This window comes from Trachemys scripta, chromosome 5, assembly GCF_013100865.1.
Source record: "Trachemys scripta elegans isolate TJP31775 chromosome 5, CAS_Tse_1.0, whole genome shotgun sequence".
In the NCBI taxonomy this organism is placed as follows: Eukaryota; Metazoa; Chordata; order Testudines; family Emydidae; genus Trachemys; species Trachemys scripta.
This window is the reverse complement of record NC_048302.1, coordinates 8,695,678-8,719,629: the sequence shown is the minus strand read 5'-3', so window position 1 is coordinate 8,719,629 and position 23,952 is coordinate 8,695,678. Positions and strand designations below refer to the sequence as shown.

Sequence of the window (23,952 nt, the reverse complement as noted above, 5' to 3'; positions counted from 1 at the left end):
CTGCATACTGTTTTTGTTGCAGTCTAATGTTGCAGCCACATTGGGTTCTACAGGAACAAAGGACTGGAAAAATCTGGCTAGAAATCTGGCATGCCATGAGAAGGCAGCAAATCACCAGATAGCATTCCAGTGATTTAGTTGGGAATTGGTCCTGCTTTGAGCAGGGGGTTGGACTAGATGACCTCCTGAGCTCCCTTCCAACCCTGATATTCTATGATTCCATAGGTGGAAAGAGCTTGAGATGTGACGAAGGTTAAAGGCTACTATAGATGATCAGCATCAAAAGAAAATTGCACCAGAGTCTCTTTACTGGCAAAATGTTCTGAAAAGGCTCGTTGCCATTGTGAGAATGCTTGCTACCCAAAACCTAGCACTACGTGGCACTTCAGATCAGCTGCATGTGCCAAACAATGGAAACTTCCTTAAAATTGTGGAGCTGATGGCTGAGTTTGATACTGTACTCCAGGAGTATCTAAGAAGAGTCACCACCCAAGAAATGTACACACACCACTTGGAAAAACAATTCAAAATGACATCATACAGTTACTGGCAACAAAAGTCAAACAGAAGATTGTGGCAGATCTGAAGACAGCAAGTCATTACTCTGTTATTCTGGACTGCACACCTGACATCAGCCATACGGAACAAATGACTTTAATGGTGCGTTTTGTAACAACAACAGACCTTAGTGAAAATGTCCCTGCAATGGTAACTGTCAGAGAGCATTTTCTAGAATTTATTGACATTGATGATACTACAGGAGCTGGTATGACAAATGTGCTTCTTAAAAAGCTGGAAGATACGGGAATTGTGATAGCTGACATGAGAGGTCAGGGCTACGATAATGGTGCCAACACGAGAGGAAAGAACAGAGGAGTGCAGACATGGATCTGAGAGTTAAACCCTCGAGCTTTTTTTGTCCCATGCAGTTCTCATTCATTGAACTTGGTGGTCAGTGATGCAGCATCAGCTTCTAGTGAGAGTGCTGAATTTTTTAATGCGTCTGATGAAATGGGTATTCACCCACAAAAGCTCATGCTCCAATACTTCTGTTAGTCTATAAGGTGCCACAGGACTCTTTGTCGAATTTTTTAATGTAATTCAAAGCATCTATGTATTTTTCTCTGCATCAACTCATCAATGGCAAATTTTGAAGCAACATCTGGGAATATCCTCTCCGACTCTGAAACCACTGAGTGCCATGTGATGGGAAAGTCGAGTGGAGGCGATAAAGCCTATCAAACACCAAATTGGGAAGATAGACGATGCCATAGTTGCCATTATGGAGGATAATGCTATGACAGGAACTGTTCATAGGAGAACAGTGGCTGAGGGAAATGGAATCACCAGAAACATACATAACTTCCAATTTCTGTGTGGTTTAGTGTTGTGACATGACATCCTGTTTGAAATAAATGTTGTAAGCAAGAGACTCCAAGGTGTTGACCTTGATATATCTGGAGCAATGGAACAACTAGTGCTAGTGAAGACAGGGGGCTGGACTCAATGACCTTTTTGGGGGGGGGGGAGGCGGGAGGGTCCAGGATTCAAGTCCCTGCGCAGGTATAGGGGGGATCATTTCCCCCTGTGGAATCCCCCAAGAACTTCAAGAGGCAGCTCTTCAGTACCCTCCTTGATTTTTGGGGGGAGGGATCGCTGAGTGGTTTGAGCATTGGCCTGCTAAACCCGAGTTCAATGCTTGAGGGGGCCATTTAGGGATTTGGGGCAAAAATCTGTCTGGGGATTGGTCCTGCTTTGAGCAGGGGGTTGGACTAGATGACGTCCTGAGGTCCCTTCCAACCCTGATATTCTGTGATTCTATGATAACCGGACAAAGCAATCATACCTACAGTCTTACCAGTCAGATGAGGGATTTCAAAACATTCTGAAGAGTGCACAGAAGTTGGCAGAGGAACTTCACACCGAAGCTATTTTCCCACCCATTCAAGAATACGAGTGTCACTGAAGAAGACGACATTTTGATTACGAGGCACGGGATAATCCCATAAGAGACCCCAAACAACAATTCAAAGTGGAATTCTTTAACCAGGTGCTACATTGTGCAATACAGTCAGTTGAAGAACGTTTCATGCAGCTCAAGGAACACAGCAGTATATTTGGGATGTTATATGATATTCCAAAACTCCTCATTATACCTGAAGAAGTCCTACACCAGCAATGCAGGGCACTAGAGACAGTGTTGACACATGATGACATGCACGATATTGATGCGAGTGATTTAGGCGATGAACTGAAAGCCCTTTCAAAATACATTTCAGCAGGATCAACTCCAAATGCTGTTCTGGAATATATGTGCACAAATAAGATGACCACCCTCTTTCCAAATGCTTTTGTTGCTCTGCGCATACTTCTAACACTTCCTGTAACAGTTGCCACTGGAGAACGCAGCTTCTCCACGCTGAAGTTAATAAAAAACACATCTACGCTCCACAATGACACAGGAGAGGCTGGTCGGCCTTGCCACCATCTCAACAGAGCATGAGCTGGCCCAGACTGTGGACCTTCAGCAGGAAGCAGTTCAAATCTTTGCAACCAAGAAGGCACAGAAAGCACCACTTGGATTATTCAAACAGCTAAAAATGCCAGTGTTTACTATGCAGACAAGAAAAGTTAACTTTCAAACGCCTAAACAGCAAATGTGTTACTTAAAATTTTGGAACAAGGCATTTTAAGTTGTTAGTTCTCCTTTATTGGGGTGGGTAGCAGAGCAGTACCATGAGAGGAGTAGAACAGGAAGAAGGCAGAATTGAGACCTTTCAAAGTTTTAGCCCAAGCGAAGGGACATGGGGGCATCATTTGAGCTCCCGCCTCAGGTGCCAAAATGTTGTCGTCCGGCCCTGCACAAAGGGGCTGCACTGGGGAAGAGCATCTGAGCCAGCATCTCTAAAGCAGGTTTAGTTAAGTGCATGTTCTTACCTATGTTGATAAAATCAGACCTGTACTGACATGTCATGCCAAAGCCAAAGTCTCTCCAGAATCCAGTTTCCTTTTTTATAACCTGGAGGGGAAAAGGAACATTTATATCAGAGCAGTAGAATTTGTAACCTGAGCAAAAGAGGGACACCCCTACAGGGTGGCTAGGAACAGCCACCTCACTTTCTTCTATCCCATACTGCATTATACCCTATCAGTGGATAAGGGCCTGACCCAGCTCTAATTGACTTCAATAGTGGCAGATTTCCGCTGAAAGTTTCTGCTAAAATTAACTGCAGGCTGGCTGTCTGCAGACTCAGGAAAACACTGCATCATAACAGTCACCTTCTGAAGATTATTTTCATAACCAGGAAGGTTGTTATTCTAAATGACAGCTTATTTTCCACAGGATCTGAATCTTTCTTGGGGATATATTCATACATCATGAAGTGAGCCAGTCTCATGTATGGGACAGATGGGTGGCACCTTTTGATTATAGTTTACAAGAGTGCTGCACTAGCAAAATGACTTCAGGGCTCTTCTAAAATGACTCAGAACCAATATGACACTGTTTACAGATGCAATTTGGCTGGTGGAACAAAATGACTTAAAACCTCCTACAAATTGACATAAAAAATTAGGAGAGCCTGTGAGAGTGAAATATTATTTGAAATACCGCTGGGACCGGAGGAGCTAACCAAGTTCAGGGTGTTATGGTGCTAGGTGCTGTACCTACATGTAGTAATACACAGCCCCCAAGGAGCTAACCGTCTACATTGATGAGACAGACAACAGAGGTGCCATTGTCCTGATTTTACAGATGACAAACTGAGGCACGGCGAGGTGAAGACCAAGATCTCCAAAAATAAGGATCTAAAGTTATGGGCCTAAGTTTGTATTGTGGTGTCTAAGTAAGTAGCCTGATTTTCTCAAGTGCTGAGCACCCAGCAGCGCCCCCTGACTTCAAGCAGAGCTGCCAGGTGCTCAGTACTATTGAAAAATCAGGCCACCTACTTGGCCACCTAAATATGGGTGTTGGGTCCCGGCATTAGGCACCTATTTTTGAAAATCTTGGCCTAAGTGCCTTGCCCAAGGTTACACATGTCTGTGACAGAGCTGGGAATTCACCCCTGATTGCGAGCCCCAGTGTAGCCCACTGACCACCCTTCTGGTTCTTTTCATGTCTCCATTTTCAGTACTAGCCTTTTCTTATTTCAGTCCTGCTCCTTTTGCTTTTCTGCCACTACTGCATCCCTCTCTGATCTCATTTCTTCTTCCCCTTTAATAGCCATAAACTGCAAATCCATTAATAGGCACTAAGAAGCCATCTGTTACAAGCCTGCATTGGAACAGGAAATCACCATAGCAGTGGCTTTACAGCAAGTTATTTGTATGCATTAGCACTATAATTTCCCATTAGAACTAGCCGCTACCGCACAAATCAATTTCTTTCAAAGCTTTTTGAGGGCTACTTTCTCAGCTGCACACGCAGCACGGTAGGCGGCCAACAGTGTTCTTGTTTTAATGGCACTGAGCTGGCCATTTGCCCAGGAAGAAATCTGGAATGAAAATATGATTAACTAAATAAAAATGATATTGGCAAGGTCTCTTCTTTATAGCAAGATGCTTCTCCGAGGCAGGCATCACATTGCACAATTCTGATGTTAGCTATAAATATTTGTGCAGTCCTGACAAAGCGAACAGTGGGGTTTAACTTTAGTTTTATAATGACATTTTTGTTTCCTTTCCTATACAAACTGTTGACAAGCTTGGGGTTCTCGGGCCAGGCTGCAGCAGAAAGATAAGAACTAGTGTGAATTCAGTGGTGGTATCAGGAAAGGTTTTGTTTGGAATAAACCGTTCAATGGATTTTCCAAGCTCTCGTTTTAATAACACAGAGGATACGTCACACGGAATAGTTTCACGAATTTGTTGTCTGTTCACTGATCCCACTGTAAATGAGGAAAAAGCTTTTTCCTGTTCATCATACAAATCATCTGCTTTGTAAACAAGCCCTATTTTGTATTTTTTCCCCCTCATCTGATAGGAGTGTCTCCTGATTCTATCTGAGAGGGATATGGCCAGCCACTTTAGAATGTCTCAGACAGGGTACGTCCGGTAATAGCAGGAAAGGATTTTAAAACACCTGGGATGGAGTTTTCAAAAGGCAAAGTCAATGGGGCGTGTGCGCCTCGGTTACTTAGCCCAGATTTGTAAAGGTGTTGCTGCAGTGCAGTGCCTAATGTATTTAGGAGCCTAACATATTCCAAATGGGATTTAGGCACCAAAGAGCCAAAGTCTCATTGGCAGTTGATGGGATTTAGGCTTGTGAGTGCCGAAATCACTTTTGAAAATGAGAATGAGGCATCTAAATCCGTTAGCCATTGCAACGCTGAATGCAGCAACACTTACATGCCTTCGCAAATCTGGCCTTTTGGCCCTTTTCAAAATCCCACCTTATAGCTCTTGTTGGGCCCTTTCTGATATGACACCTCAAACAATTCCAGCATGGGAGAGGCACCGGGGGGGGGGTACACTGAACCCTGACACTGAGGTGGAATGAGCTCTGGCAAGCAGTGGCGGCCTCTTTACCGGCTGTGGTCAGAACAGACCTGAGCAGAGGAGAACCTAGCTGAAGCCATAAGGCTTGTTAATTTCTGGATTCTACGGCTCTGAGTTTACGAACTCCAGGGGTCGCCTTAGGCCAGGGCGCATGTGTGTGGGCCCAAGGGTGGAGATCCAGTCGGATGAGCAGGATCTTCAGGGAGAAACAGGAGTGCAGTGACTTTGTGTGTAAATGGAGCAACTTCTCAAGCACCTTCTAGAACATCAGCACTTGACAGAGCAAGAGCGTGAAGGAGCTGGACCTCTGCTGTCTGCTTCCAGAACAGTGCTGCAAAGCAACATTTCTGTCCCGAGCAAAGTCACTTCTCTGGAGAGGGGATTCACTCTGACTCCTCCCCAACTTATCTTCCCTCTGGCCCGCCAGAGACGCCTGGACTTAACTCACACTGCATGCCTCACTTTCAAATAGCAACTCTTTGTCCATATTCATGCATGGGGCTGGATTGAAGTCAATGGGGCTATAACGATTCACACCTGTGGATGTTCTGGCCCATACATTTTTAAGGCGAAAAGGGACCATAAGGATCATATCTAGTCTGACCTCCTGCATAGCACCCAGCCTCACCCAGCCATTGTTGCACTGAGTCCAACACCTTGTGGTTGAGCTAGATCAGGGGTCGGCAACCTTTGAGAAGTGGTGTGCCAAGTCTTCCTTAATTTAAGGTTTCACGTGCAAGTAAAAGGTTTTGCGTGCCAGACTGGCAGCACAGGCGGCGGACGGAACCCCAGACCGGCAGCCGCCGACCCCGCTCAGCCTGCTGCCGGCCCAGGTTCCATCCATCCAGGCTGGCAGCGGGCTGAGCGGGGCCGGCGTCCGGAACCCCAGATCGACAGTGGGCTGAGCGGCTCATCCCGCTGCTGGTCTGGGGTTCCGTAATCCAGGCCGGCAGCGGGCTGAGCGGGGCCGGCGGCCGGGACCCCGGCTGGCAGCAGAGTGCCACTAAAAATCAGCCCGCATGCCGCCTTTGGCACGTATGCCACAGTTGCTGACCCCTGAACTAGAACCTAGCTTTTAGAAAGACATCCAATTTCAACTTAAACCTCAAGTGATGGAGAATCCACACTACAGCCTGTGGGAGTCTGTTCCAATGATTAATTACCTTCCTGCACCATCAGTCCAACGAGCTCCAAACTCTTTATGGCCTCACAAAACACAAGGTAGAGAAACAGTCCTGTTACCTTAGAGAGATGAGGAAGCTAAGAAAATGAAGGGGTTCATTAGCCCCAGAGCTGTACACTCCCTGAAGTGGAATCTGGTCAACATAATGTCGCTTTTGGCAGACAAACAGCCTACATTTAAATTCTTAATTTACAAATGTAAATATCAAATATGCTTTAAGATAAAGCTGTTAGCTAAGCTGCTAGAGTGTGAAACATTACCACAGAACGCGCTGGACCCAATAAATTACGTATTCTGCATACCGCATCTCAATGGACCCGAGATGGTGAAATTCTATTCGCAAGCACAGATATCTTCCTGAAGGGAAAGTTTTATGTGCGGTTCAAAGCATGCATTTTTAGAGCCAGTTACTTACCAGCTGCTGTTCTAAGGGTGGGATGGAACCATGGTGCCCGTAAATTATACCTGGGTTATACTGGCTGAAAAGAACTGGGTAAAATACTTTCTTCCCTAGAAATCACAATGGATTAAAAAAGAAAGTTATTACCGATAAAGTTGTTTGATGCTCTAAAACTAGATTAAACTTGTGCTTCTCTGTGATGCTGGAAACAGACTTAGGGCTTGATCCAAATGCCATTCAAGTCTATAGAAAGACTTCCATTGCCTTCTCTGGGTTTTAGATAAGGCCCACAGTCTCAGAGTGTTGTGGTTTGGATGGAGAATGTGAACATGCGGATGTAGGTTGACAAAATGACCCAGATGGGCCCCAGAAAACAAGGTGACAAAGGCAAGGAATTCAATCATAGGGGAAGCTGACAATTTGTTTTTCTTTTCACTCTATCTAAAATGTGACAATCAGCAATATAGGTCTTTACTCTTAATTGAGCTGAATGTTAAGAATGCCTTACTATAGCTTGCTTACCCACCTGAAAGAAGGAACACGTTAGTGAAGGTTATTACACAATAAAGAGAAGCCTGTTTAAAGGAGTAAATGCTCTGGGTAGCCATACCTGGCTGTGTGTTCAATCTACAGGTGTTCAGGAATTCAGCAGTGAAGTATATATCTACATCACAAAAAAAGAGAACGACGTTGTTTCCTTTCCAAATGCGAGCACCTATGTCTAATCCTTTCCCTCTCGAAAATTCTTCATTCAGCTGGATAAAGGTGAAATTCTTGAAGTTAGCTGATCTAGGAGGAGCAGCAGTACGTGAGATGAGGTTTAAGAGATAAAAGGGGCAGTCAACTCTTCATTAATGTCATTGTATTTACTGAACGACATATTTAAAAAGAGGAATAGGGGGTGTATTTCCATGACACACTAGGCAAATTAGGAATGGAATCTAACTCAGATCTTATACTTAGAAGTCTTTTTTAATATTTCTGGGATAATATTCATAGGCTGTGAAAGAAACCTGTAAACAGCAGTAAGAGAGAAGGAGTTCGATCCCATTTTAATAAAACAATCATCTAGCTATTTTATGTCCAAGTTGTAAATTTTAAAACTAATATTTTAAAGAGATATTCATTCTCATTTTTAGAGATATCATTGTGCATTAATGTTAAATACCATTGCCTAAAATCAAATAAAATGTACCTGAGTTGGATTGAAAAACTAACAAAAGAACAAAAGCTCACAGAAGTCACTGGGAGTCCTTTCACTGCCGTCTATGGACTCTGGATCAGCCTCCAGATAAACACATCCATTTTACATACTCTATATTCCTTAAACTGCTCCTGGTTTAAATCCAACCATCTTGAGAAACCTAACGTGGATTTACTGCTTGTGGTCCAATAACAGAAAAACAGATTATTTCAACAGCTCATGTGTGAAAAAGAGGATACGTGTGTGATGGATAAACTGCGCTCTTGGTAACACATGCTTAGCCAAGGATAACAATACGGAGAGACTCAGAATACAACTACATTGCAATAAAAGACCCAAAGTCTCCGAGTTTCAGAGCTCAGGTCAATTGACTCAGGCTAGCAGGGCTTGGGCTGCAGGCAGGGCTAAAAATAGTATTGTAGACATTTGGGCTCAGACTGGAGCCTGGGCTCTGACACCCTCCCCCCCTCTTCACCGGGTTTGAGCCCAGAGTCCAGCCTGAGCCCAAAGGGCTGTTTTTAGCTGGGTAGCCCAAGCCCTACGAGCCCAAGTCAGTTGACCAGAGCTCCGAGACGCCATGCCGCTGGTCTGTTATTGCAGTGTAGATGTAGCCTCAGGGTTTGGTCTTCATGGGAGCTGAGTGCACCTGACTGAAGTAGCTGGATTTTCAAATATGCTCAGCACCCAGCAGTTCCCACTGAGAACAATGAGCGCTGCTGGGTGCTGAAACCATTTGAAGCCCTGGCCCTTAAATGGGAAATGAAACGGGCTCATGAAGCAATAACTATGCCACGCCAAGCCGTGAGGTAAGCTAGCAATGGTACTTAGAAGGTTGGTAGTGAAGTCTGAAAGTGAAACACGGGAAAGGTAAGAAGTTCACCCAAGTATATGTAAATATGAACTGGGGGAATGCCGCGTGATACAAGAACCAGAACAAACACAGGCAGAGAACCCATTTAGCCCTGCAAAGGTTTGCGGCAAGCTGGAAGCCTGACTGTAGCGTGTGCCCATGCTGAAAGAATCCCATCGTCCCTATATCTGGTGGACCTGCCATTGGCCAGCTCACAGTCAAAGCCCAAGTACATCAAAGAAAAATCAAGCTCAGAATTGTCAGGGTCTCTGAACTCTCTAATCCCCCCCCAGAAAATCAAGGCACATGTGCATATGGAAATCATCACACAGCCACGTGGACAGGCTGAACATGACGATTTGCTGCAACTCCTGGTCCGTAAGCCATTTCCCTATTTTTCCTGGAGCTTCTGTGCTAAAACCTGGCATGATCCAAAATAACTGAAGCGCTAGCAGTCTGCTCTGAAGTTCCTGGAAGGATGCCAAAAGTGATCATCTTCAATTATTTTAGGACCGTTAAGCAGCACTTTGATGGTGCACATTGGTTAAATCCCCAGGCTAATTAGTGATCAGGATACACAAGGTGGGGAGTGACTGATCTCATTAGATGGAAGAACCCCACAAGCTGCTAAATCACAAGTCAACTGCTTTGTCATCCCGTCTGTGTTTGACAGCAGAGCTGCTGCATCATCATTCTCCGATTAGAAATGTATCTGCGAATTGCAAATAGTGGGATTTTCCTTTTAATTTTTATCGCTTAGCATTTGTTAAGCCTGGTGTAGCTGGAGCTGTAGAAGATGCAGAGAAGTATGTAGTGTCTGTCCCAAGGAGCTTACAAAATAGGCTAACAAATGGAATCACTTTTGGGCTTTGTCCACACTGCCAATTGAATGACAAAACTTTTGTTGTTCACAGGTGCTTAAAAAAGCCCCCCCCGAAAGACAAAAGTTTTGCGCAGCAAGTGGCAGCGTAAACGGCTCGTTGTCGGCAGGGGCACTCTCCTGTCGACAACGCGAACCCCGCTCGTAGAGGGTGGAAGTATTTTGTCGGCAAAAGTGCCGACAAACAGCATTTACATTTTTAGCGAGACGGCCATGTCGCTAAAAGCTGTGTAGTGTAGACAACGCCTTACTGAGGGACTGAAATGATCATTAGAAGGCGTAATGTGTCAAAAATGCCTGTGGAATACAATCTGGAAGAACACGGTGCTTTCATCTCAGTTGGTTTGAACAGGCAGTGTGTTTAAGACAAGTATTCTGTTAAACTAACAAACGCATTAGAAATAGGGAATTAATTCTGCTGACAATGATCTATCTATGGTATTTATCAGGCCCTCATCACCTACAATCTGAGCACCTCACAATCTTTAAAGTACTGATCCCTCAACACTCCTGTGAGGTAGGAAGATGTTGTTATCCCCATTGTACAGGTGAGAAACCGAGGCACACAAAGACTGAGACCCTGATCCTCAAAGTTATGTAGGCACCTAACACCCATTGAAATCAATGGAAAGCGGGTGCCTAAATACCTTTGAAGATCCAGGCCTAAGTGACTGGTCTGACATCACACAGGAGGAGTCCCAGATTAAGGCTCTCACCACATCCTTCCTCTCATGATGGAGAATGGCTCCATTCCACACCCATGAGAGACAACGGCCAAGCGCTTCTTGGCATTCCATCGACCTCTGTCAGTCCCTTGCCCCACCCAGCCACAGAGCGATTATTGGAGGCCATGCTCTGGAGGAGGTTGTACCTAAGGGGGGGGACGGGACTCAGTAACAGGGGGGCTGTACTCCTCGTTCAGACAAGGTGATTTCCCCATTGTCTTCCATTCCATTGCTCTGAACTTCTCTTTTGGCATGTGCAGATGGGTCTAACACTGCGCCTTGGCCAGACACATCACCCCAGCAGCAGCACCACCCTGCCAGGAACTCCCAGCATCAGCAGAGGTAGAAGCTGTTGTAGCTTGGTCATGATGCTGAGCAGATATTTATAAACCAGCCCTTTTCCTGTGCTGCGTCATCATGTTCCAATTGCTGCTTAGCCTACTGAAATGGAGCATTGACACGAGTGAGGTATGGGCAGGTCCACACACCGGGGTCATTAGCATTGTTTTCTCTGAACTCCTGCAGGCCCCTGGCTCCCAGCATTGTACGCTGGCAGTGAAGTGAGAACCACGGAATCCTGACAGCAGTGCTGGCCCCTAAGGACGCATGAGCAGCTTTCTGACCAGGAGAGTGCGGACCAGGCTGTGCCACTGATGAATTCTACCTAACTCAGATTTCGGCATCTCCAGCCCGCCTTTGCTGCTGCTACCAAACCTGAAGGCTAGTCTGAGCATGAAGCCATGTGCACCGGTGTATCATCCTGCTGCTAATAACAGTAACAGAGAGGCACATTCCTTCTTCCTGGGATATGCCTAATGACAAGCCATGTGAGTGATCATTTAGTGGCAGACCCAGCCACATCGCTTGTGCCCTTTCCAGGGGTCCTGTGTAGGTTCACAGCCGGCCCACCGTCCACAGTCCCCCTACTGGCCTCCTCTGCCATGTTCTAGCATAACGCCGTATGAATGCTCTCTCCAGTAACATCTCTCATGTACCTTCGGGTACCACTTTCTGGCCAGACTTGTTCTAAGAATCCCGAGACCTGCCCAGAAACAGTCACCTGGCTAGGAAGATGATAATCTACAAGAGCAGGTAACGCTGAGGTGAATTTTCCAAGGCCTTTCTAGCTGCCCTCTGAAAAGCCACATCACATGCAGGGGGGGTTAAGAGAGAGCTCTTTCTCCCAGAGCTGGTCACCACTAGAAAATTAGGTTGTGTTGGAGGAGTCACGGTAGCAGAACCCATGGCAAACACAGCTCAGCTGTCAGCACAGAAAGGGACCATTGTGTTTCCCATCATGTCACCTGGTTATGGTTAAAAACCGGTTGGAACAACAGCGTTAACCATGACTCGCTGACACACTGTTAAACGAACTGTCCGTGCCGACATGGGCCACAGAGGTGTTTGTTAACATCACTCCTCAGCGTGAATGTCTCATACAGCCTAATTTGCTAGTAAATGCCCACCTTGCCCCACCCTCCACGCCGTCAATGGATGTTATTGCACTAAGAACTGAACAGGACCGAAATCTGAAACCGAGGTACAGCTGAGACTGTGGAACGGTCCAACAGTTTGAGTCAAGCTAATGACTCCGAACTTTTCCTGAAATCCCATTTCATGCCATTTGAACATAATAACAACATAATAACAGCGAAGTAATCAACTGCCAAACGGAACTGCCCTTTGACAACAGCGCAGGGTTATCTTAATAGATCCATTATTTCAAGCTAGGCCTCTACACACTTTTTCTCCTTAGAACTGCAAATGCAAAATGAACAGAATTCACTAATGTTCAGAACTAGAGCCATGTATTTTTGCCTGGTATTTTCCAAAGCAGCACTCGCTGAATGCATCTCGAGCACGAGAAAAACAGAAGCAGTAGGCAGACCATTACTCTCAAGCTGCATGGCTCAGGTTGCTGAGATAAGGCTAGATTTTCAGAAGGAATCAGTCCCACTGTGACTTCTGACAGATTTTCAAAAGGCACAATAATTTTATTTCTCTGTTTCGGTCACATAACAGAAACAGTGCGAAGAAGCATAAAGCTCAGAGCTGGGCTAGCACCAGGTTTTAACTTTGATCCTGGTTTAGCAGTCTCTCTCTCTCCCTCTACTTTTCTTCTCTGTAATTCCTTAGAGCTCTTAATGATAGAACTAGAGAAATGTAGCACTGGGAGGGACTTTGAGAAGCCATCTAGTCCAGCCTCGCAGGCTGAGGTAGGATTAAGTATACCTAGACCATCTCTGATAAGTGTTTGTCCAACCTGTTCTTAAAAACCTTCAATGATGGATTCTACAGCCTCCCTACGTCACCTGTTCCAGTTCTTAACTGTCCTTATAGTTAGAAAGTTTTTCCTACTATCCAGCCTAAATCTTCCTTGCTGCAAACTAAGTTGATTACTTCTTGTCCTACCCTCGGTGGACATGGAGTACAACTGATCGCAATCCTTTTTATAACAATCCTTTACATATTTGAAGGTTGTTCTCAGGTCTTGTTGTGATAACAGGGCCTACAAATTTGCCCTCCCTTTGAGCTCAACTGTGAAAAACGAGTAACAGTTCACAAAATGTCACCGTAACCTATAGCAACAAATGTTGGTGGGAAAAGGGAGCAAAAGGGAAACAGGAAGACTGAATTTGTCCAAACAAAAAGGCCTCCTGAAATAACTCAAGGACTGTGTTAAGTAGGGTGGGAAAACGGGATACCCCCAGCTACTCGCCCAAGCTCCTGCAGAGAACTCCCCCACCCCCCCACACTGTGGGCTTGGCCCCAGCTGCTCACCCGAGCGCCACCTCCTCCCCCCCATGAGGCTGTTGCTGGTTGCTGAAACCCTGCCCCGCCCCCATGTGAGATTGTTGCTGGTCGCTGGAGCTCTGTCCCGCTCTCACCCCTCCCCCGCCCCCCAGGGCTGTTGCTGGAAGCCTGCCTGCCCCCCACAGCCCTGCTTCCCCCTTTGCGTGGGGCTGGCATCTCCACTTGCCCCCATCCCGCACGTTCCTCCACACCACACTTTTTTGACAAAAATGGCCATTTGTCCTATTTGCTCTTGCCAACTGATGAAGTCAACAAGAGCGAACGGGACAGGTGCCCACTTATGCAAAAAAAAAAAAAGTCGGGACAGCCGGGACAGGGTTTAAAAAATTGACTGTCCCGGCCAAAACTGGACGTATGGTCACCCTAGTGTTAAGAGAAGTGTGAGATCTGAAATCAATGAGCCAAAATTGGTCTGTCAAAAATTAGGCCTAATTGGTGGACAAAATAATGAAGGGACGGGTTATGCCACCCACTACTCCTTTTGTAGGATCCTTAAAAGAAGAGACTTTGGAGGGGAATGCTCACTACTGTGACACTGGCTGACTGAAAGAAGGGGAAGAAGCAAGCTTTACCCCCATGGCTGCTGGCCCTACCATCTCCTGGAACCCTGGACCTTCTTTGTCCGAATCCCACGAGAAGTCCTGACCAGACCAGGCCAGAGGGAGGGAGCCAGATGACAGTAGCCCCTCTAGTGGCTCCAGCTAAATTCTGACCACCACCTGGGATCTGAGACTTTGTGTCTCCCCCTTTCCTCCGCCCACCACCTCCGTGTGTCCTCTTCATTCCCTACCTTATTTCTTCTTCTCCTTCCTATCCCTCTCCTTTTCCTTTCTGTCTAATAAGGATCTGGCTTAGTCAGGCAAGACTGTAGATTTTTGCAACACTGCTGTACGCCTGTGATCAGAAATGCAGTTAAATGCAATGCCCTAACCAGCCGGATGCTGGTACGAGTTTGCCAGGTCTCAGAGTGACTGATCAGACCTGTGCCGTGCCTGTGTTTTTCCAGCAGCAGTGAGAGTCAACACCAGAGACAGAAGCTGCATTTTCTATCTTTGCCATTCTTTTCTCTCCCCTTTGTGTGTGTTTGTCTTGTTTGGTCTTTTAAGAAATAGAATGGGACTTTAACAACAACAGCATCAAAGACAACTCCAGCCCACTCCAGTGAATTTCATCTCTTTTCTCCAAAGAGGACAGTCATTATCTTCTAAAAGGCTGTCAAATAAGGCTTTTTTCTCCTTCTAAAAACTCTCTAGCTAAAGGGAAAGGAACATGGGATATGGTTAAAATGAAAGCCCAACGTAATACTTTATATTTCAAATGCGTTAGCTGTTTCCTTCTTTTCTGTATTTTAATAAAAGGCTAAAAATGTTTAATGGCGTGCTTGCCATGGTACTAAGCCGGCTGAAGTCTCTGTATATCCAATCCCAAACCTTGTTTAATATGGTTTAATGTTGAACAGTCAGTGACAGGGTCATGTTACAGACCTTTGGGCCCATTTATTCAATTTACATTAATACAACAGACTCCCCTCAGCCTTCCCTTCTCTAGACTAAACATGCCTAATTCTTTCAAACTTTCCTCCTAGGTCTGGTTTTCGAAAATCTCTTATTTTCGTTGCTCTCCTCTGGCCTCACTCCAATTTGTTCCCATCTTTCTTAAAGAGGGGTGCCCAAAAATGGTTACAGTACTTCAGCTGAGGCCTCACCGATGCTGATAGAGCAGGACAGTTACCTCCCATGTCTGATATATGACACTCCTGTTAATATATCCCAGAATGATTTGCTTTTTTCACAACAAGATCACACACTTGACTCATTCAGTGTATATGATCCATGATAATCCCCAGATCCTTGTCAGCAGTGCTATCACCTAGCCAGTTATTCCCCATTTTGTAGTTATGCATTTGATTTTTCCTTCGTAAGTGTAGTACTTTGCACGTCTTTAATTAATTTCATCTTGTAGATTTAAGACCAATTCTCTAATTTATCAAGGTCAGTTTGAATTCTGTTCCTGTCCTCCCAAATGCTAGAGAACTCTCCCAGCTTGGTGCCATTCGCAAATCCGAAACGTGTACTCTCGACTTCATTATCCAAGTCATTCGTGAAAATATTGACTAGTATCAGAGCTTAAATTCTGAACGAGTATTTCCCAGAGCGCCCCATGGGAGGCGGCAGGGCTTGGGGCATCAGCCTTGTGGGTTTAACAATATTTACCAGAGCTCTGCTCCAGACAGCTCCGGCTGAATTTAAGCCCTGAATAGTACTGAACCCTAGGACAGACCCCACTAGATACTTCCTCCCAGTTTGACAGCAAACCATTAATAACAACTCTCTAAAGAAGTTTTTCAACCAGTTGTGTATCCACCTGATAGTAATTTCATCTAGACCATATTACGTAATTTGCTTATAAAAATGTCATGTCATAATAAAGGTGGAGAAAAGGAAAGCGACAGTTCACTATGTGCAGGAACTATTTCAGACTGGCATTTTCAAAAGGTCTAAAGGGGTTAGGTGCCCAAATCCCTTTGAAACTCAATGAGATTTGGGCGTCTAATGCCCTTAGGCACTATTGAAAAGCCCAGCCTACCTACATTTCTCCAAGTTAAGCTTCAGTGCCAACAGATAGAAGCTGCTCATGCAAACGTTAGAGGAATTCAGGCCTGATCATTGTTACAGATGTCGAGTGGGAGTTACGCTGGCCTAAGTCCATGGCTCTAAATATCAATATTCACAAGTGCAGATCAGGGAGCATCAGGGTAATCTCATTTCTGACTGACACAAGGAGAGAGGGATGACCTATTCCCCTACTGACAGTGCTAGGGAAAGGCAATCTGGCTTCTTGGGCTATCAGCGTGTGAGAGGAGCATGCCTCACTAAGCAGCGATGTAGACCCATACTCACCTGGAGGTGTTTTCAAGTATTGCTTTCACTTCGTTCATTTGTTCTTTTCCAAAGTAAACTACAGTGAGGTGAATTCTCCCATCCTGCTCAATGCCCATTTCCCTAGAACAGACATCAAAACAAGTCATTCATTGCCCTGGGAAGTTTGCTTTCCCAAACAACACCTGCCATCTCTAGCTGGGAATGTAGGATAGTGCTGGACTCTGCAAACCAAATTCTCTGCTGGTACCACTCCAGTGAGATCTTTGCACGGCTCCAGTGAGATCCTTGCAGCCCTTCACTGAGATCCTTGAACCCATCCAGAGCTACACTGGCTCCATTCGAATGAGCTTGCAGGATGGGACCTAAGATACTTCACAGCTCTGCATTAGCAGGCTATAAATTGTCATCTAGTAGTTACCTGAGTTATGGCAGAGAGCCCTATTGGAATAGCCCATCCAGTCACCTGCATGATGGACAGAAAAGCCACTGTAGGAAAGCCAGCAATTGTGTGGCAAACTACTAAAGCCAGCAGGTGCTACCTCAGCCCCCAGGAGGCTGTGAGAGAAGGGGGAAATAAAATCCTGTACCCTCATTTCTATTTCTTCTAAATACTAGTGTGTCTAGTTAGGTCCCTGAAAAATCTGTAAGGAGTATCGACTCAAACTAAACTCTCAAGATAGACCTAAGAAGAGCTCTGTGTGGCTCGAAAGCTTTTCTCTCTCTCACCAACCGAAAGTTAGTCCGATGAAAGATATTACCTAACCTGACCCACCTCCGTTTCTCTAAGAGAGAACAAATCATGTGGCCTAAGAATATGTGTATCTGTCAAGATGCGTGTCCTTCTTGGGCAACTACACAGCTAAGTTATTTGAGTGTCTCTCAATTTTCTTATCAGAATGCAAGGCCCACCACTGGGCAGGTTATTCTTAGTTCTGACTGGGAGCTACATCTTGATTATATCCATTCCTGCAATTGCTATAGCCCTGTTGGGAAAGAAGAGCATAAAGAAAGAGCCTTGATCAAAAGTAACAAGGAGAGAACACTCTTGAGTCCAGGCACATTTCTTATTGCCTTTCTGTCACTATCTATCCTTTTGATGAGGCCTCAACAAGCAGTCCAGGGATAATACAATGACTCTTATTTTCTAGAAACCTTCCTGTGCTACTTAGGGAGTGAAACTGACACATTCATTGAAGTGGTTCTGGCACCTGCTCTCTCAAAGATGGAAATAACAAGTTTCCGAAGAACGAAATACCTAGTACATGGTGCATCAACTTCAGAAACACTGATGACTGCAAAATAACCTTTTCCCTTGGTCTCCACTGCTAAAGCTAATTGCTGTTCATGTGAAATATCTGTTGATCCAAGCAAACGCAAATGGATATTTTTAATGATAAATTGATGGTTTTATGTAAAAATATATTTTTTTCCCCACTGGGAAAATCCCTGGTGCTTGCAGAAATTGCATCATACTGTATAAAAATATCAAGATAGCTATAGATCCATAAAAAGAAACAAACCTGAAATTTTGCATGAATTGTCGAAACTTGCTGGCTCTCTTGGCTAATGGAACGACAATGTTAATGAGCGTGTTGGCCATGTTGAGGTTCTCATTCTTCACTTTCATGATGGGACCAAATGGTCTGAATAAAATGATTCGTCTGAATTTGTGTGGTCTGTCTCCTTTGAAAGTCAGCTCATACAACGTGCCTTTGTCTTTTTCTGTTCGGTACATGCCTGTTCGAAGAATATGAAAGAAGGGAAACATTAGCATGAAACTGGATTCCCCATGAAGAAGTTGCAATATTAGGTGGCTTTTGTAACTTAGACTTAGCAGCAAATAAATGAGACACAAAAAATCAGTATGTGCACCAGCTCTTCCATAGTTTGAAACCAGAACTCAAAATCTGACGGGGGACAGTCCCAGGTTTTAGGAAGATGACTTTTGTATCTCCCGTAAAAATCGACCCAGATGACAAGTCTCTGAGAATCACCATTTGCACATCCACAGTAGAACTTGTTAGATGCTTGCTCCTTAATTTTCAAGATGTTCCAAATGCACACGGCTGCCAGTCATCCCCCAAAACACTGGGTCCACAGGGATGGAAAAGGCAGGGGGATTTGGGAAAGGAGCTCTCCCCACACATTTGATTCATCCAGCCCCCAGAGAAGCAGGTTCCTGATACTGACAAGTATCTGAAGCAACATTACTAGGTTCCCCCCCCCCCCCCCCCCGCCGAGAGTTTTTATTAGGCACAGATGAAAAATCCTGTACAGAAAGTGTCCAAGGTCCTGGTAGACACCATCTCCTTCATTATTAAATTGCAAAACCAGGGAGTGAGGAAATGACTATGGTGAGCTCTCATTTTTTAGATGCTTTCTAGAGACGTGGAAGGTTTATCCCTCCAGGGTAGTAATGTCCATTGGGTCTGCGAGGATGTTACGGAACCCTGCCCTTTGCTTATGAGCAGCAGAGACCCGGAGATTGCTCAGGATGCTCACTGAGGGGATTTCACCTTGGTAAGCAAGGTGACCAAGCATGTCATCATGAAGATCCCCTCATTGCCACACAGCTGCAGCGATCACCACTTTGGCTTCTGAGACCATCCATGGTGCATATGCCTGGCTGCACTGGAGTGCAAGGAACCAGCTGTGAATCTGAGACATCTCCGGTATGACTGAGCTGGTATGACAGTAATGACCTTCAAAACAATGGAGGCCAGGAAATCTCTGGATGTGGACAGGTGCCAGAGTTGATCTCAGGGACTCTTTCTTGAGGCTAACTCAGAAACTGTTTGAACCACTTTAGATCTAGGATAAACCTAAAACACCCAGAAGCCTAGGGGAGTTGGAAGCCCAAGTCCCATTGAAATGCAACCAAAGCTGGGTGTATTATATCCTTAGGCTTCTTGGAAAATTCCAGCTTATTTGTATTGTAGTAGGCCTTTGACTCATTGCCTGGAGTAGGGAGAAAAGTCTTTTTCTGCCAGGATTTTTTCAGGCTCAAAGGCAGAGTGCCCCCGAATTGCTTAGGTCCCTTGAAGGGATAGTCCAGAAGCTAGAGTTTGGTAGGTGGTCACGTCCCATGGGTGAATGCAGAGAGATCTGGACAGGGGCTGTGGGGTTAGCCCCTATACGGATGGAGTCTTGGGCCTTGTCACCGAGGCTGTTAATGGCCTGGAGACCTCAGGACAGGTTCCTGTGAATGAGTTGGGTAGGTCTCCACATACCACTGGGGGGCGTTAGTTGCATTGGCTTGCTGTGGTGAATTTCCTGTCTTTACGCCATGCACTGGGGCATGTAGCACCAAACTCATGAAGCTGGAGTGTAATTTTTGCTGAGCCACAAGGTGGTGCTGCTGAACTTATTCATAGATTCTAGGACTGGAAGGGACCTTGAGAGGTCATCGAGTCCAGTTTCCTACCCTCATGGCAGGACCAAATACTGTCAGACCATCTCTGATAGACATTTATCTAACCTACTCTTAAATATCTCCAGAGATGGAGATTCCACAACCTCCCTAGGCAGTTTATTTCAGTGTTTAACCACCCTGACAGTTAGGAACTTTTTCCTAATGTCCAACCTAAACCTCCCTTGCTGCAGTTTAAGCCCATTGCTTCTTGTTCTATCCTTAGAGGCTAAGGTGAACAAGTTTTCTCCCTCCTCCTTATGACACCCTTTTAGATACCTGAAAACTGCTATCATGTCTCCTCTCAGTCTTCTCCTTTCCAAACTAAACAAACCCAATTCTTTCAGCCTTCCTTCATAGGTCATGTTCTCAAGACCTTTAATCATTCTTCTTGTTCTTCTCTGGACCCTCTCCAATTTCTTCACAGCTTTCTTGAAATGCGGTGCCCAGAACTGGACACAATACTCCAGTTGAGGCCTAACCAACACAGAGTAAAGCGGAAGAATGACTTCTTGTGTCTTGCTCACAACACATCTGTTAATGCATCCCAGAATCACGTTTGCTTTTTTTGCAACAGCATCACAATGTTGACTCTTATTTAGCTTGTGGTCCACTATAAACCCTAGATCCCTTTCTGCCATACTCCTTCCTAGACAGTCTCTTCCCATTCTGTATGTGTGAAACTGATTTTTCCTTCCTAAGTGGAGCACTTTGCATTTGTCTTTGTTAAACTTCATCCTGTTTACCTCAGACCATTTCTCCAATTTGTCCAGATCATTTGAATTATGACCCTATCCTCCAAAGCAGTTGCAATCCCTCCCAGTTTGGTATCATCTGCAAACTTAATAAGCGTACTTTCTATGCCAATATCTAAGTCGTTGATGAAGATATTGAACAGAGCCGGTTCCAAAACAGGCCCCTGCGGAACCCCACTTGTTATATCTTTCCAGCAGGATTGGGAACCATTAATAACTACTCTCTGAGTATGGTTATCCAGCCAGTTATGCACCCATCTTATAGTAGCCCCATCTAAGTTTTATTTGCCTAGTTTATCGATAAGAATATCATGCAAGACCGTACCAAATGCCTTACTAAAGTCTAGGTATACCACATCCACCGCTTCTCCCTTTTCCACAAGACTTGTTATCCTATCAAAGAAAGCTATCAGATTGGTTTGACATGATTTGTTCTTTACCTCACTTGATGGGTCTCAATAAACCACTACGTATGGTGCCAAAGCACCTGTCTCGCTCCTAACAGCATCCGAATATCATATGGCAATTTCCCAATGCTCGGAGTGCATTATTAGGTTCCTGCAGGAAAGTTACTTTTTAGGTACTTAATGGGTGAAATTCAGCCTGTTGCCGAGGAGCCAGCACAAGGCCAATGCACCACTCAAAGGCCTGTTCCAAGGACTTGTGGGCTGTAGGTGGCCCACAGGCCTTAGAATTCATCCATTAAGAATGACACTCCCACCCCCACATTGGGTGTTTGAGCAAACCACTTTGTCCTACTCAGGTTCATTGGCATTTTAATTATTCTCTCTCAGACCCACTTCTTAAATTCAGTTTGAAAGCCGCAACAAATATCCTAGCAATTATAATCCACAGAAGAGTATAGTTGGATTTCTCTGCCTCTCACAGGAACTCCAGGGGCTAGCAGAATGCACAGTTAAATGCAGGTCTGCAAGAAATCAAGGAAAAGGGGTTTCCTTCTTTTTTGATCTTGGTATGAATGACCTTATCCAAATGACCATTTCTTAGCACTCTCTGTTTTCTGTCTCCTAGCCAATGTCTGATCCATAACAAATGGTATTTTTCCCCTCTCGCCCCCATGGTTACTTAGTTTCCTTGATACCCTCTTGTGAGAGACTTTGTCACAGTTTTTTTAAAAGCCCTAATAAATGATGGTAACTGCTTGTCCTTTATCTCTGATTTTATGGACATGTTCAGAGAATTCTAATAGATTAGTGAGGCATGATTTTCTGTGGCAGGCGCTGTGCTGGGTTATCCCCACTGTATCATCGTCGTCTAGGTATTTTATCAATGTATTTTTAATTATAATCTCAGCTAATTTACTGGGTACAAAAGAATGATTTACTGGCCTATAATCCCTAGATCACCCCAGACCCTTTTTAGAAATAAAGAGTTTCAGCATTTGCTCCCCTCCAGGGTAGTAGCTGATTTCAATGAGAAGTTTCATGTTTTTGTTAACAGCTCAGCCACTTCATTAAGTTAATCATTTCAAGGTGAGTTTTGATCTATAAAGTCTTGTATTGTTTGGGCTCTGGATATCTTAGAAACTGCCTCTCTTCTCTCTCAGTGCCTTAGCTGACCAGCTGAGATCACCTGAATGGCTTGAGTTTATAGTTCCTGGATATATATGTCTGAGAGGTGGGATTCAGGTAGAATCAATGGAGGTTCTGTGACTCTGGAATTTCCTTCCTCCCTTATTCTGGTGCAGAGTTTGTTGATATTTTGAGTATGCTTCAAGGTGCATCTATTTATTTAGGCTTTTTCTGAAGGGATGGCTCGAGAAAGAAGGCTTTAATTAGGAATCAGAGGGAAGGTGGTCCTTTAGTGTCTGTTTTTTTTCTTTAGTTTTTAAACATTATGTAAATTTAATTAGTTTGGGTTTTTTAAATCTTGATTGGAGTGAGATGCTGATAGCACATTGCATACATTTGAAAAATAGATACTTCTAATAGCAAATAAGGCTTAAATTATATTGTTTGTTACAATTTAGCCATCTAAAATTTTCCATTAGATCTTTGCATGCTTTTCTACTCCAGCCAAACAGTAACTATCCTGCTATTTGTTTTCCCTGGGTAAGCAGTTCACTAATATGGAAAGAAGGGTGCTTTATCATGCAACTAGATGCCAATTTTTGTATCTCATTATTGTTGTTGTTGATGACTTGTATTACAGTAGAATTTACAGGCCCCAACAGCGACCAGGACCCCATTGTGTTAGGTGCTGTACACAGTAAAACACATCCTGCTATCAAGGAGTTTACAATCCAAGCTTACCCATCCTGCAAAAATTATGCATGAGCATAGTTCTGTTGAAGTCAATGGCACTAATCAGAGTGTGTTAAATTAAGCCCATAATGCATGATTCTTTGCAGGATTAGAGCCTAAATAGATGAAGGAAATATGATTCCCACTTTATAGCTGGGAAACTCAGTTACAGGGAGATTAAGTAATTTGCCCACGGTCACACAGCGGGAAGGCTGGGAGCTGAACCTACCTCTCCTCAGTCACAATCTAGTGATGTAAACACAAGAACACCCTTATGCTTCAGTACTATGACTCCTTGAATTCCCTGAGGACAGGGCCGGCTCTCGGATTTTTGCCGCCCCAAGCAAAAACAATTTTGGCCACCCCCCCGTTTTTTTCTTACCCCACCCCCGGCCCCGCCTCAACTCCGCCCCTTCCCCAAATCCCCAGCCCTGCCTCCTCCCCCGAGGCTCTCAAGCCTAGGAGGGAGGGGGAGATCCCGAGCGGCTGCGGCGCGCAAAACAGCTGATTCGTGCACCGCTGCTCCCACACCCTCCCAGGCTCTCAAACCCGGGAGGGAGGGGGAGATTCCGAGCAGCTGCGGCGAGCGGCTGCAGCGGAGGTGAGTTAGGGCGGCCGGGGCACATTTTTAGGGGCGGCATGGCCCGTGCCAGAATGCCGCCCCTAAAAATGTGCCCCCCCAAGCACCAGCTTGTTTTGCTGGTGCCTAGAGCCGGCCCTGCCTGAGGAATTCCTTCATTGCCATTACAATGCCTAAAACCATCAAAAACCTTTTTAACAAGTTCTGTGACTCAAAAGTGTACGACAAGTGGGTTTGAATGTACTGAAAATGAGCTGTGTCTACAAACAAGTCTTGCTAAAAAAAAATTGCTTTAAAAGTTTCTCCAAGAAAGTACCAAGTTTTGTAAAACTTAGACAGCAGCTATGATATCTGAACAGGATAATCCGTTATTTTTGCTGCTGTCAATGCATTAACTAGTTTCAGAATGTCTGCTGGTTTCCAAAGCAGCATGTTTGAGATTTGCCAGAATGCTTGGAGTAATCTGCCAAAGCAAATTAGTCCCAGGTTTTTCAAGACAAAGGATTGGCC

The 23,952-nt window shown here is 44.9% G+C and overlaps 1 protein-coding gene across 5 annotated transcripts in view; it reads right to left on the bottom strand.

Moving 5' to 3' along the window:
* Positions 1 to 23,952, bottom strand: part of CSGALNACT1 (chondroitin sulfate N-acetylgalactosaminyltransferase 1) — a 90,793-nt gene that overhangs the window by 7,018 nt on the left and 59,823 nt on the right. For all 5 annotated transcript variants that reach the window (XM_034771400.1, XM_034771402.1, XM_034771399.1 and 2 more), the window contains 5 exons: positions 17,955 to 18,171; positions 16,453 to 16,554; positions 7,690 to 7,868; positions 7,095 to 7,189; positions 2,938 to 3,019 (listed from right to left, as the gene is read on the bottom strand). In XM_034771400.1, coding sequence (XP_034627291.1) covers positions 2,938 to 3,019; positions 7,095 to 7,189; positions 7,690 to 7,868; positions 16,453 to 16,554; positions 17,955 to 18,171 — 675 coding nt within the window. The remainder of the gene's footprint in view (positions 1 to 2,937; positions 3,020 to 7,094; positions 7,190 to 7,689; positions 7,869 to 16,452; positions 16,555 to 17,954; positions 18,172 to 23,952) is intronic.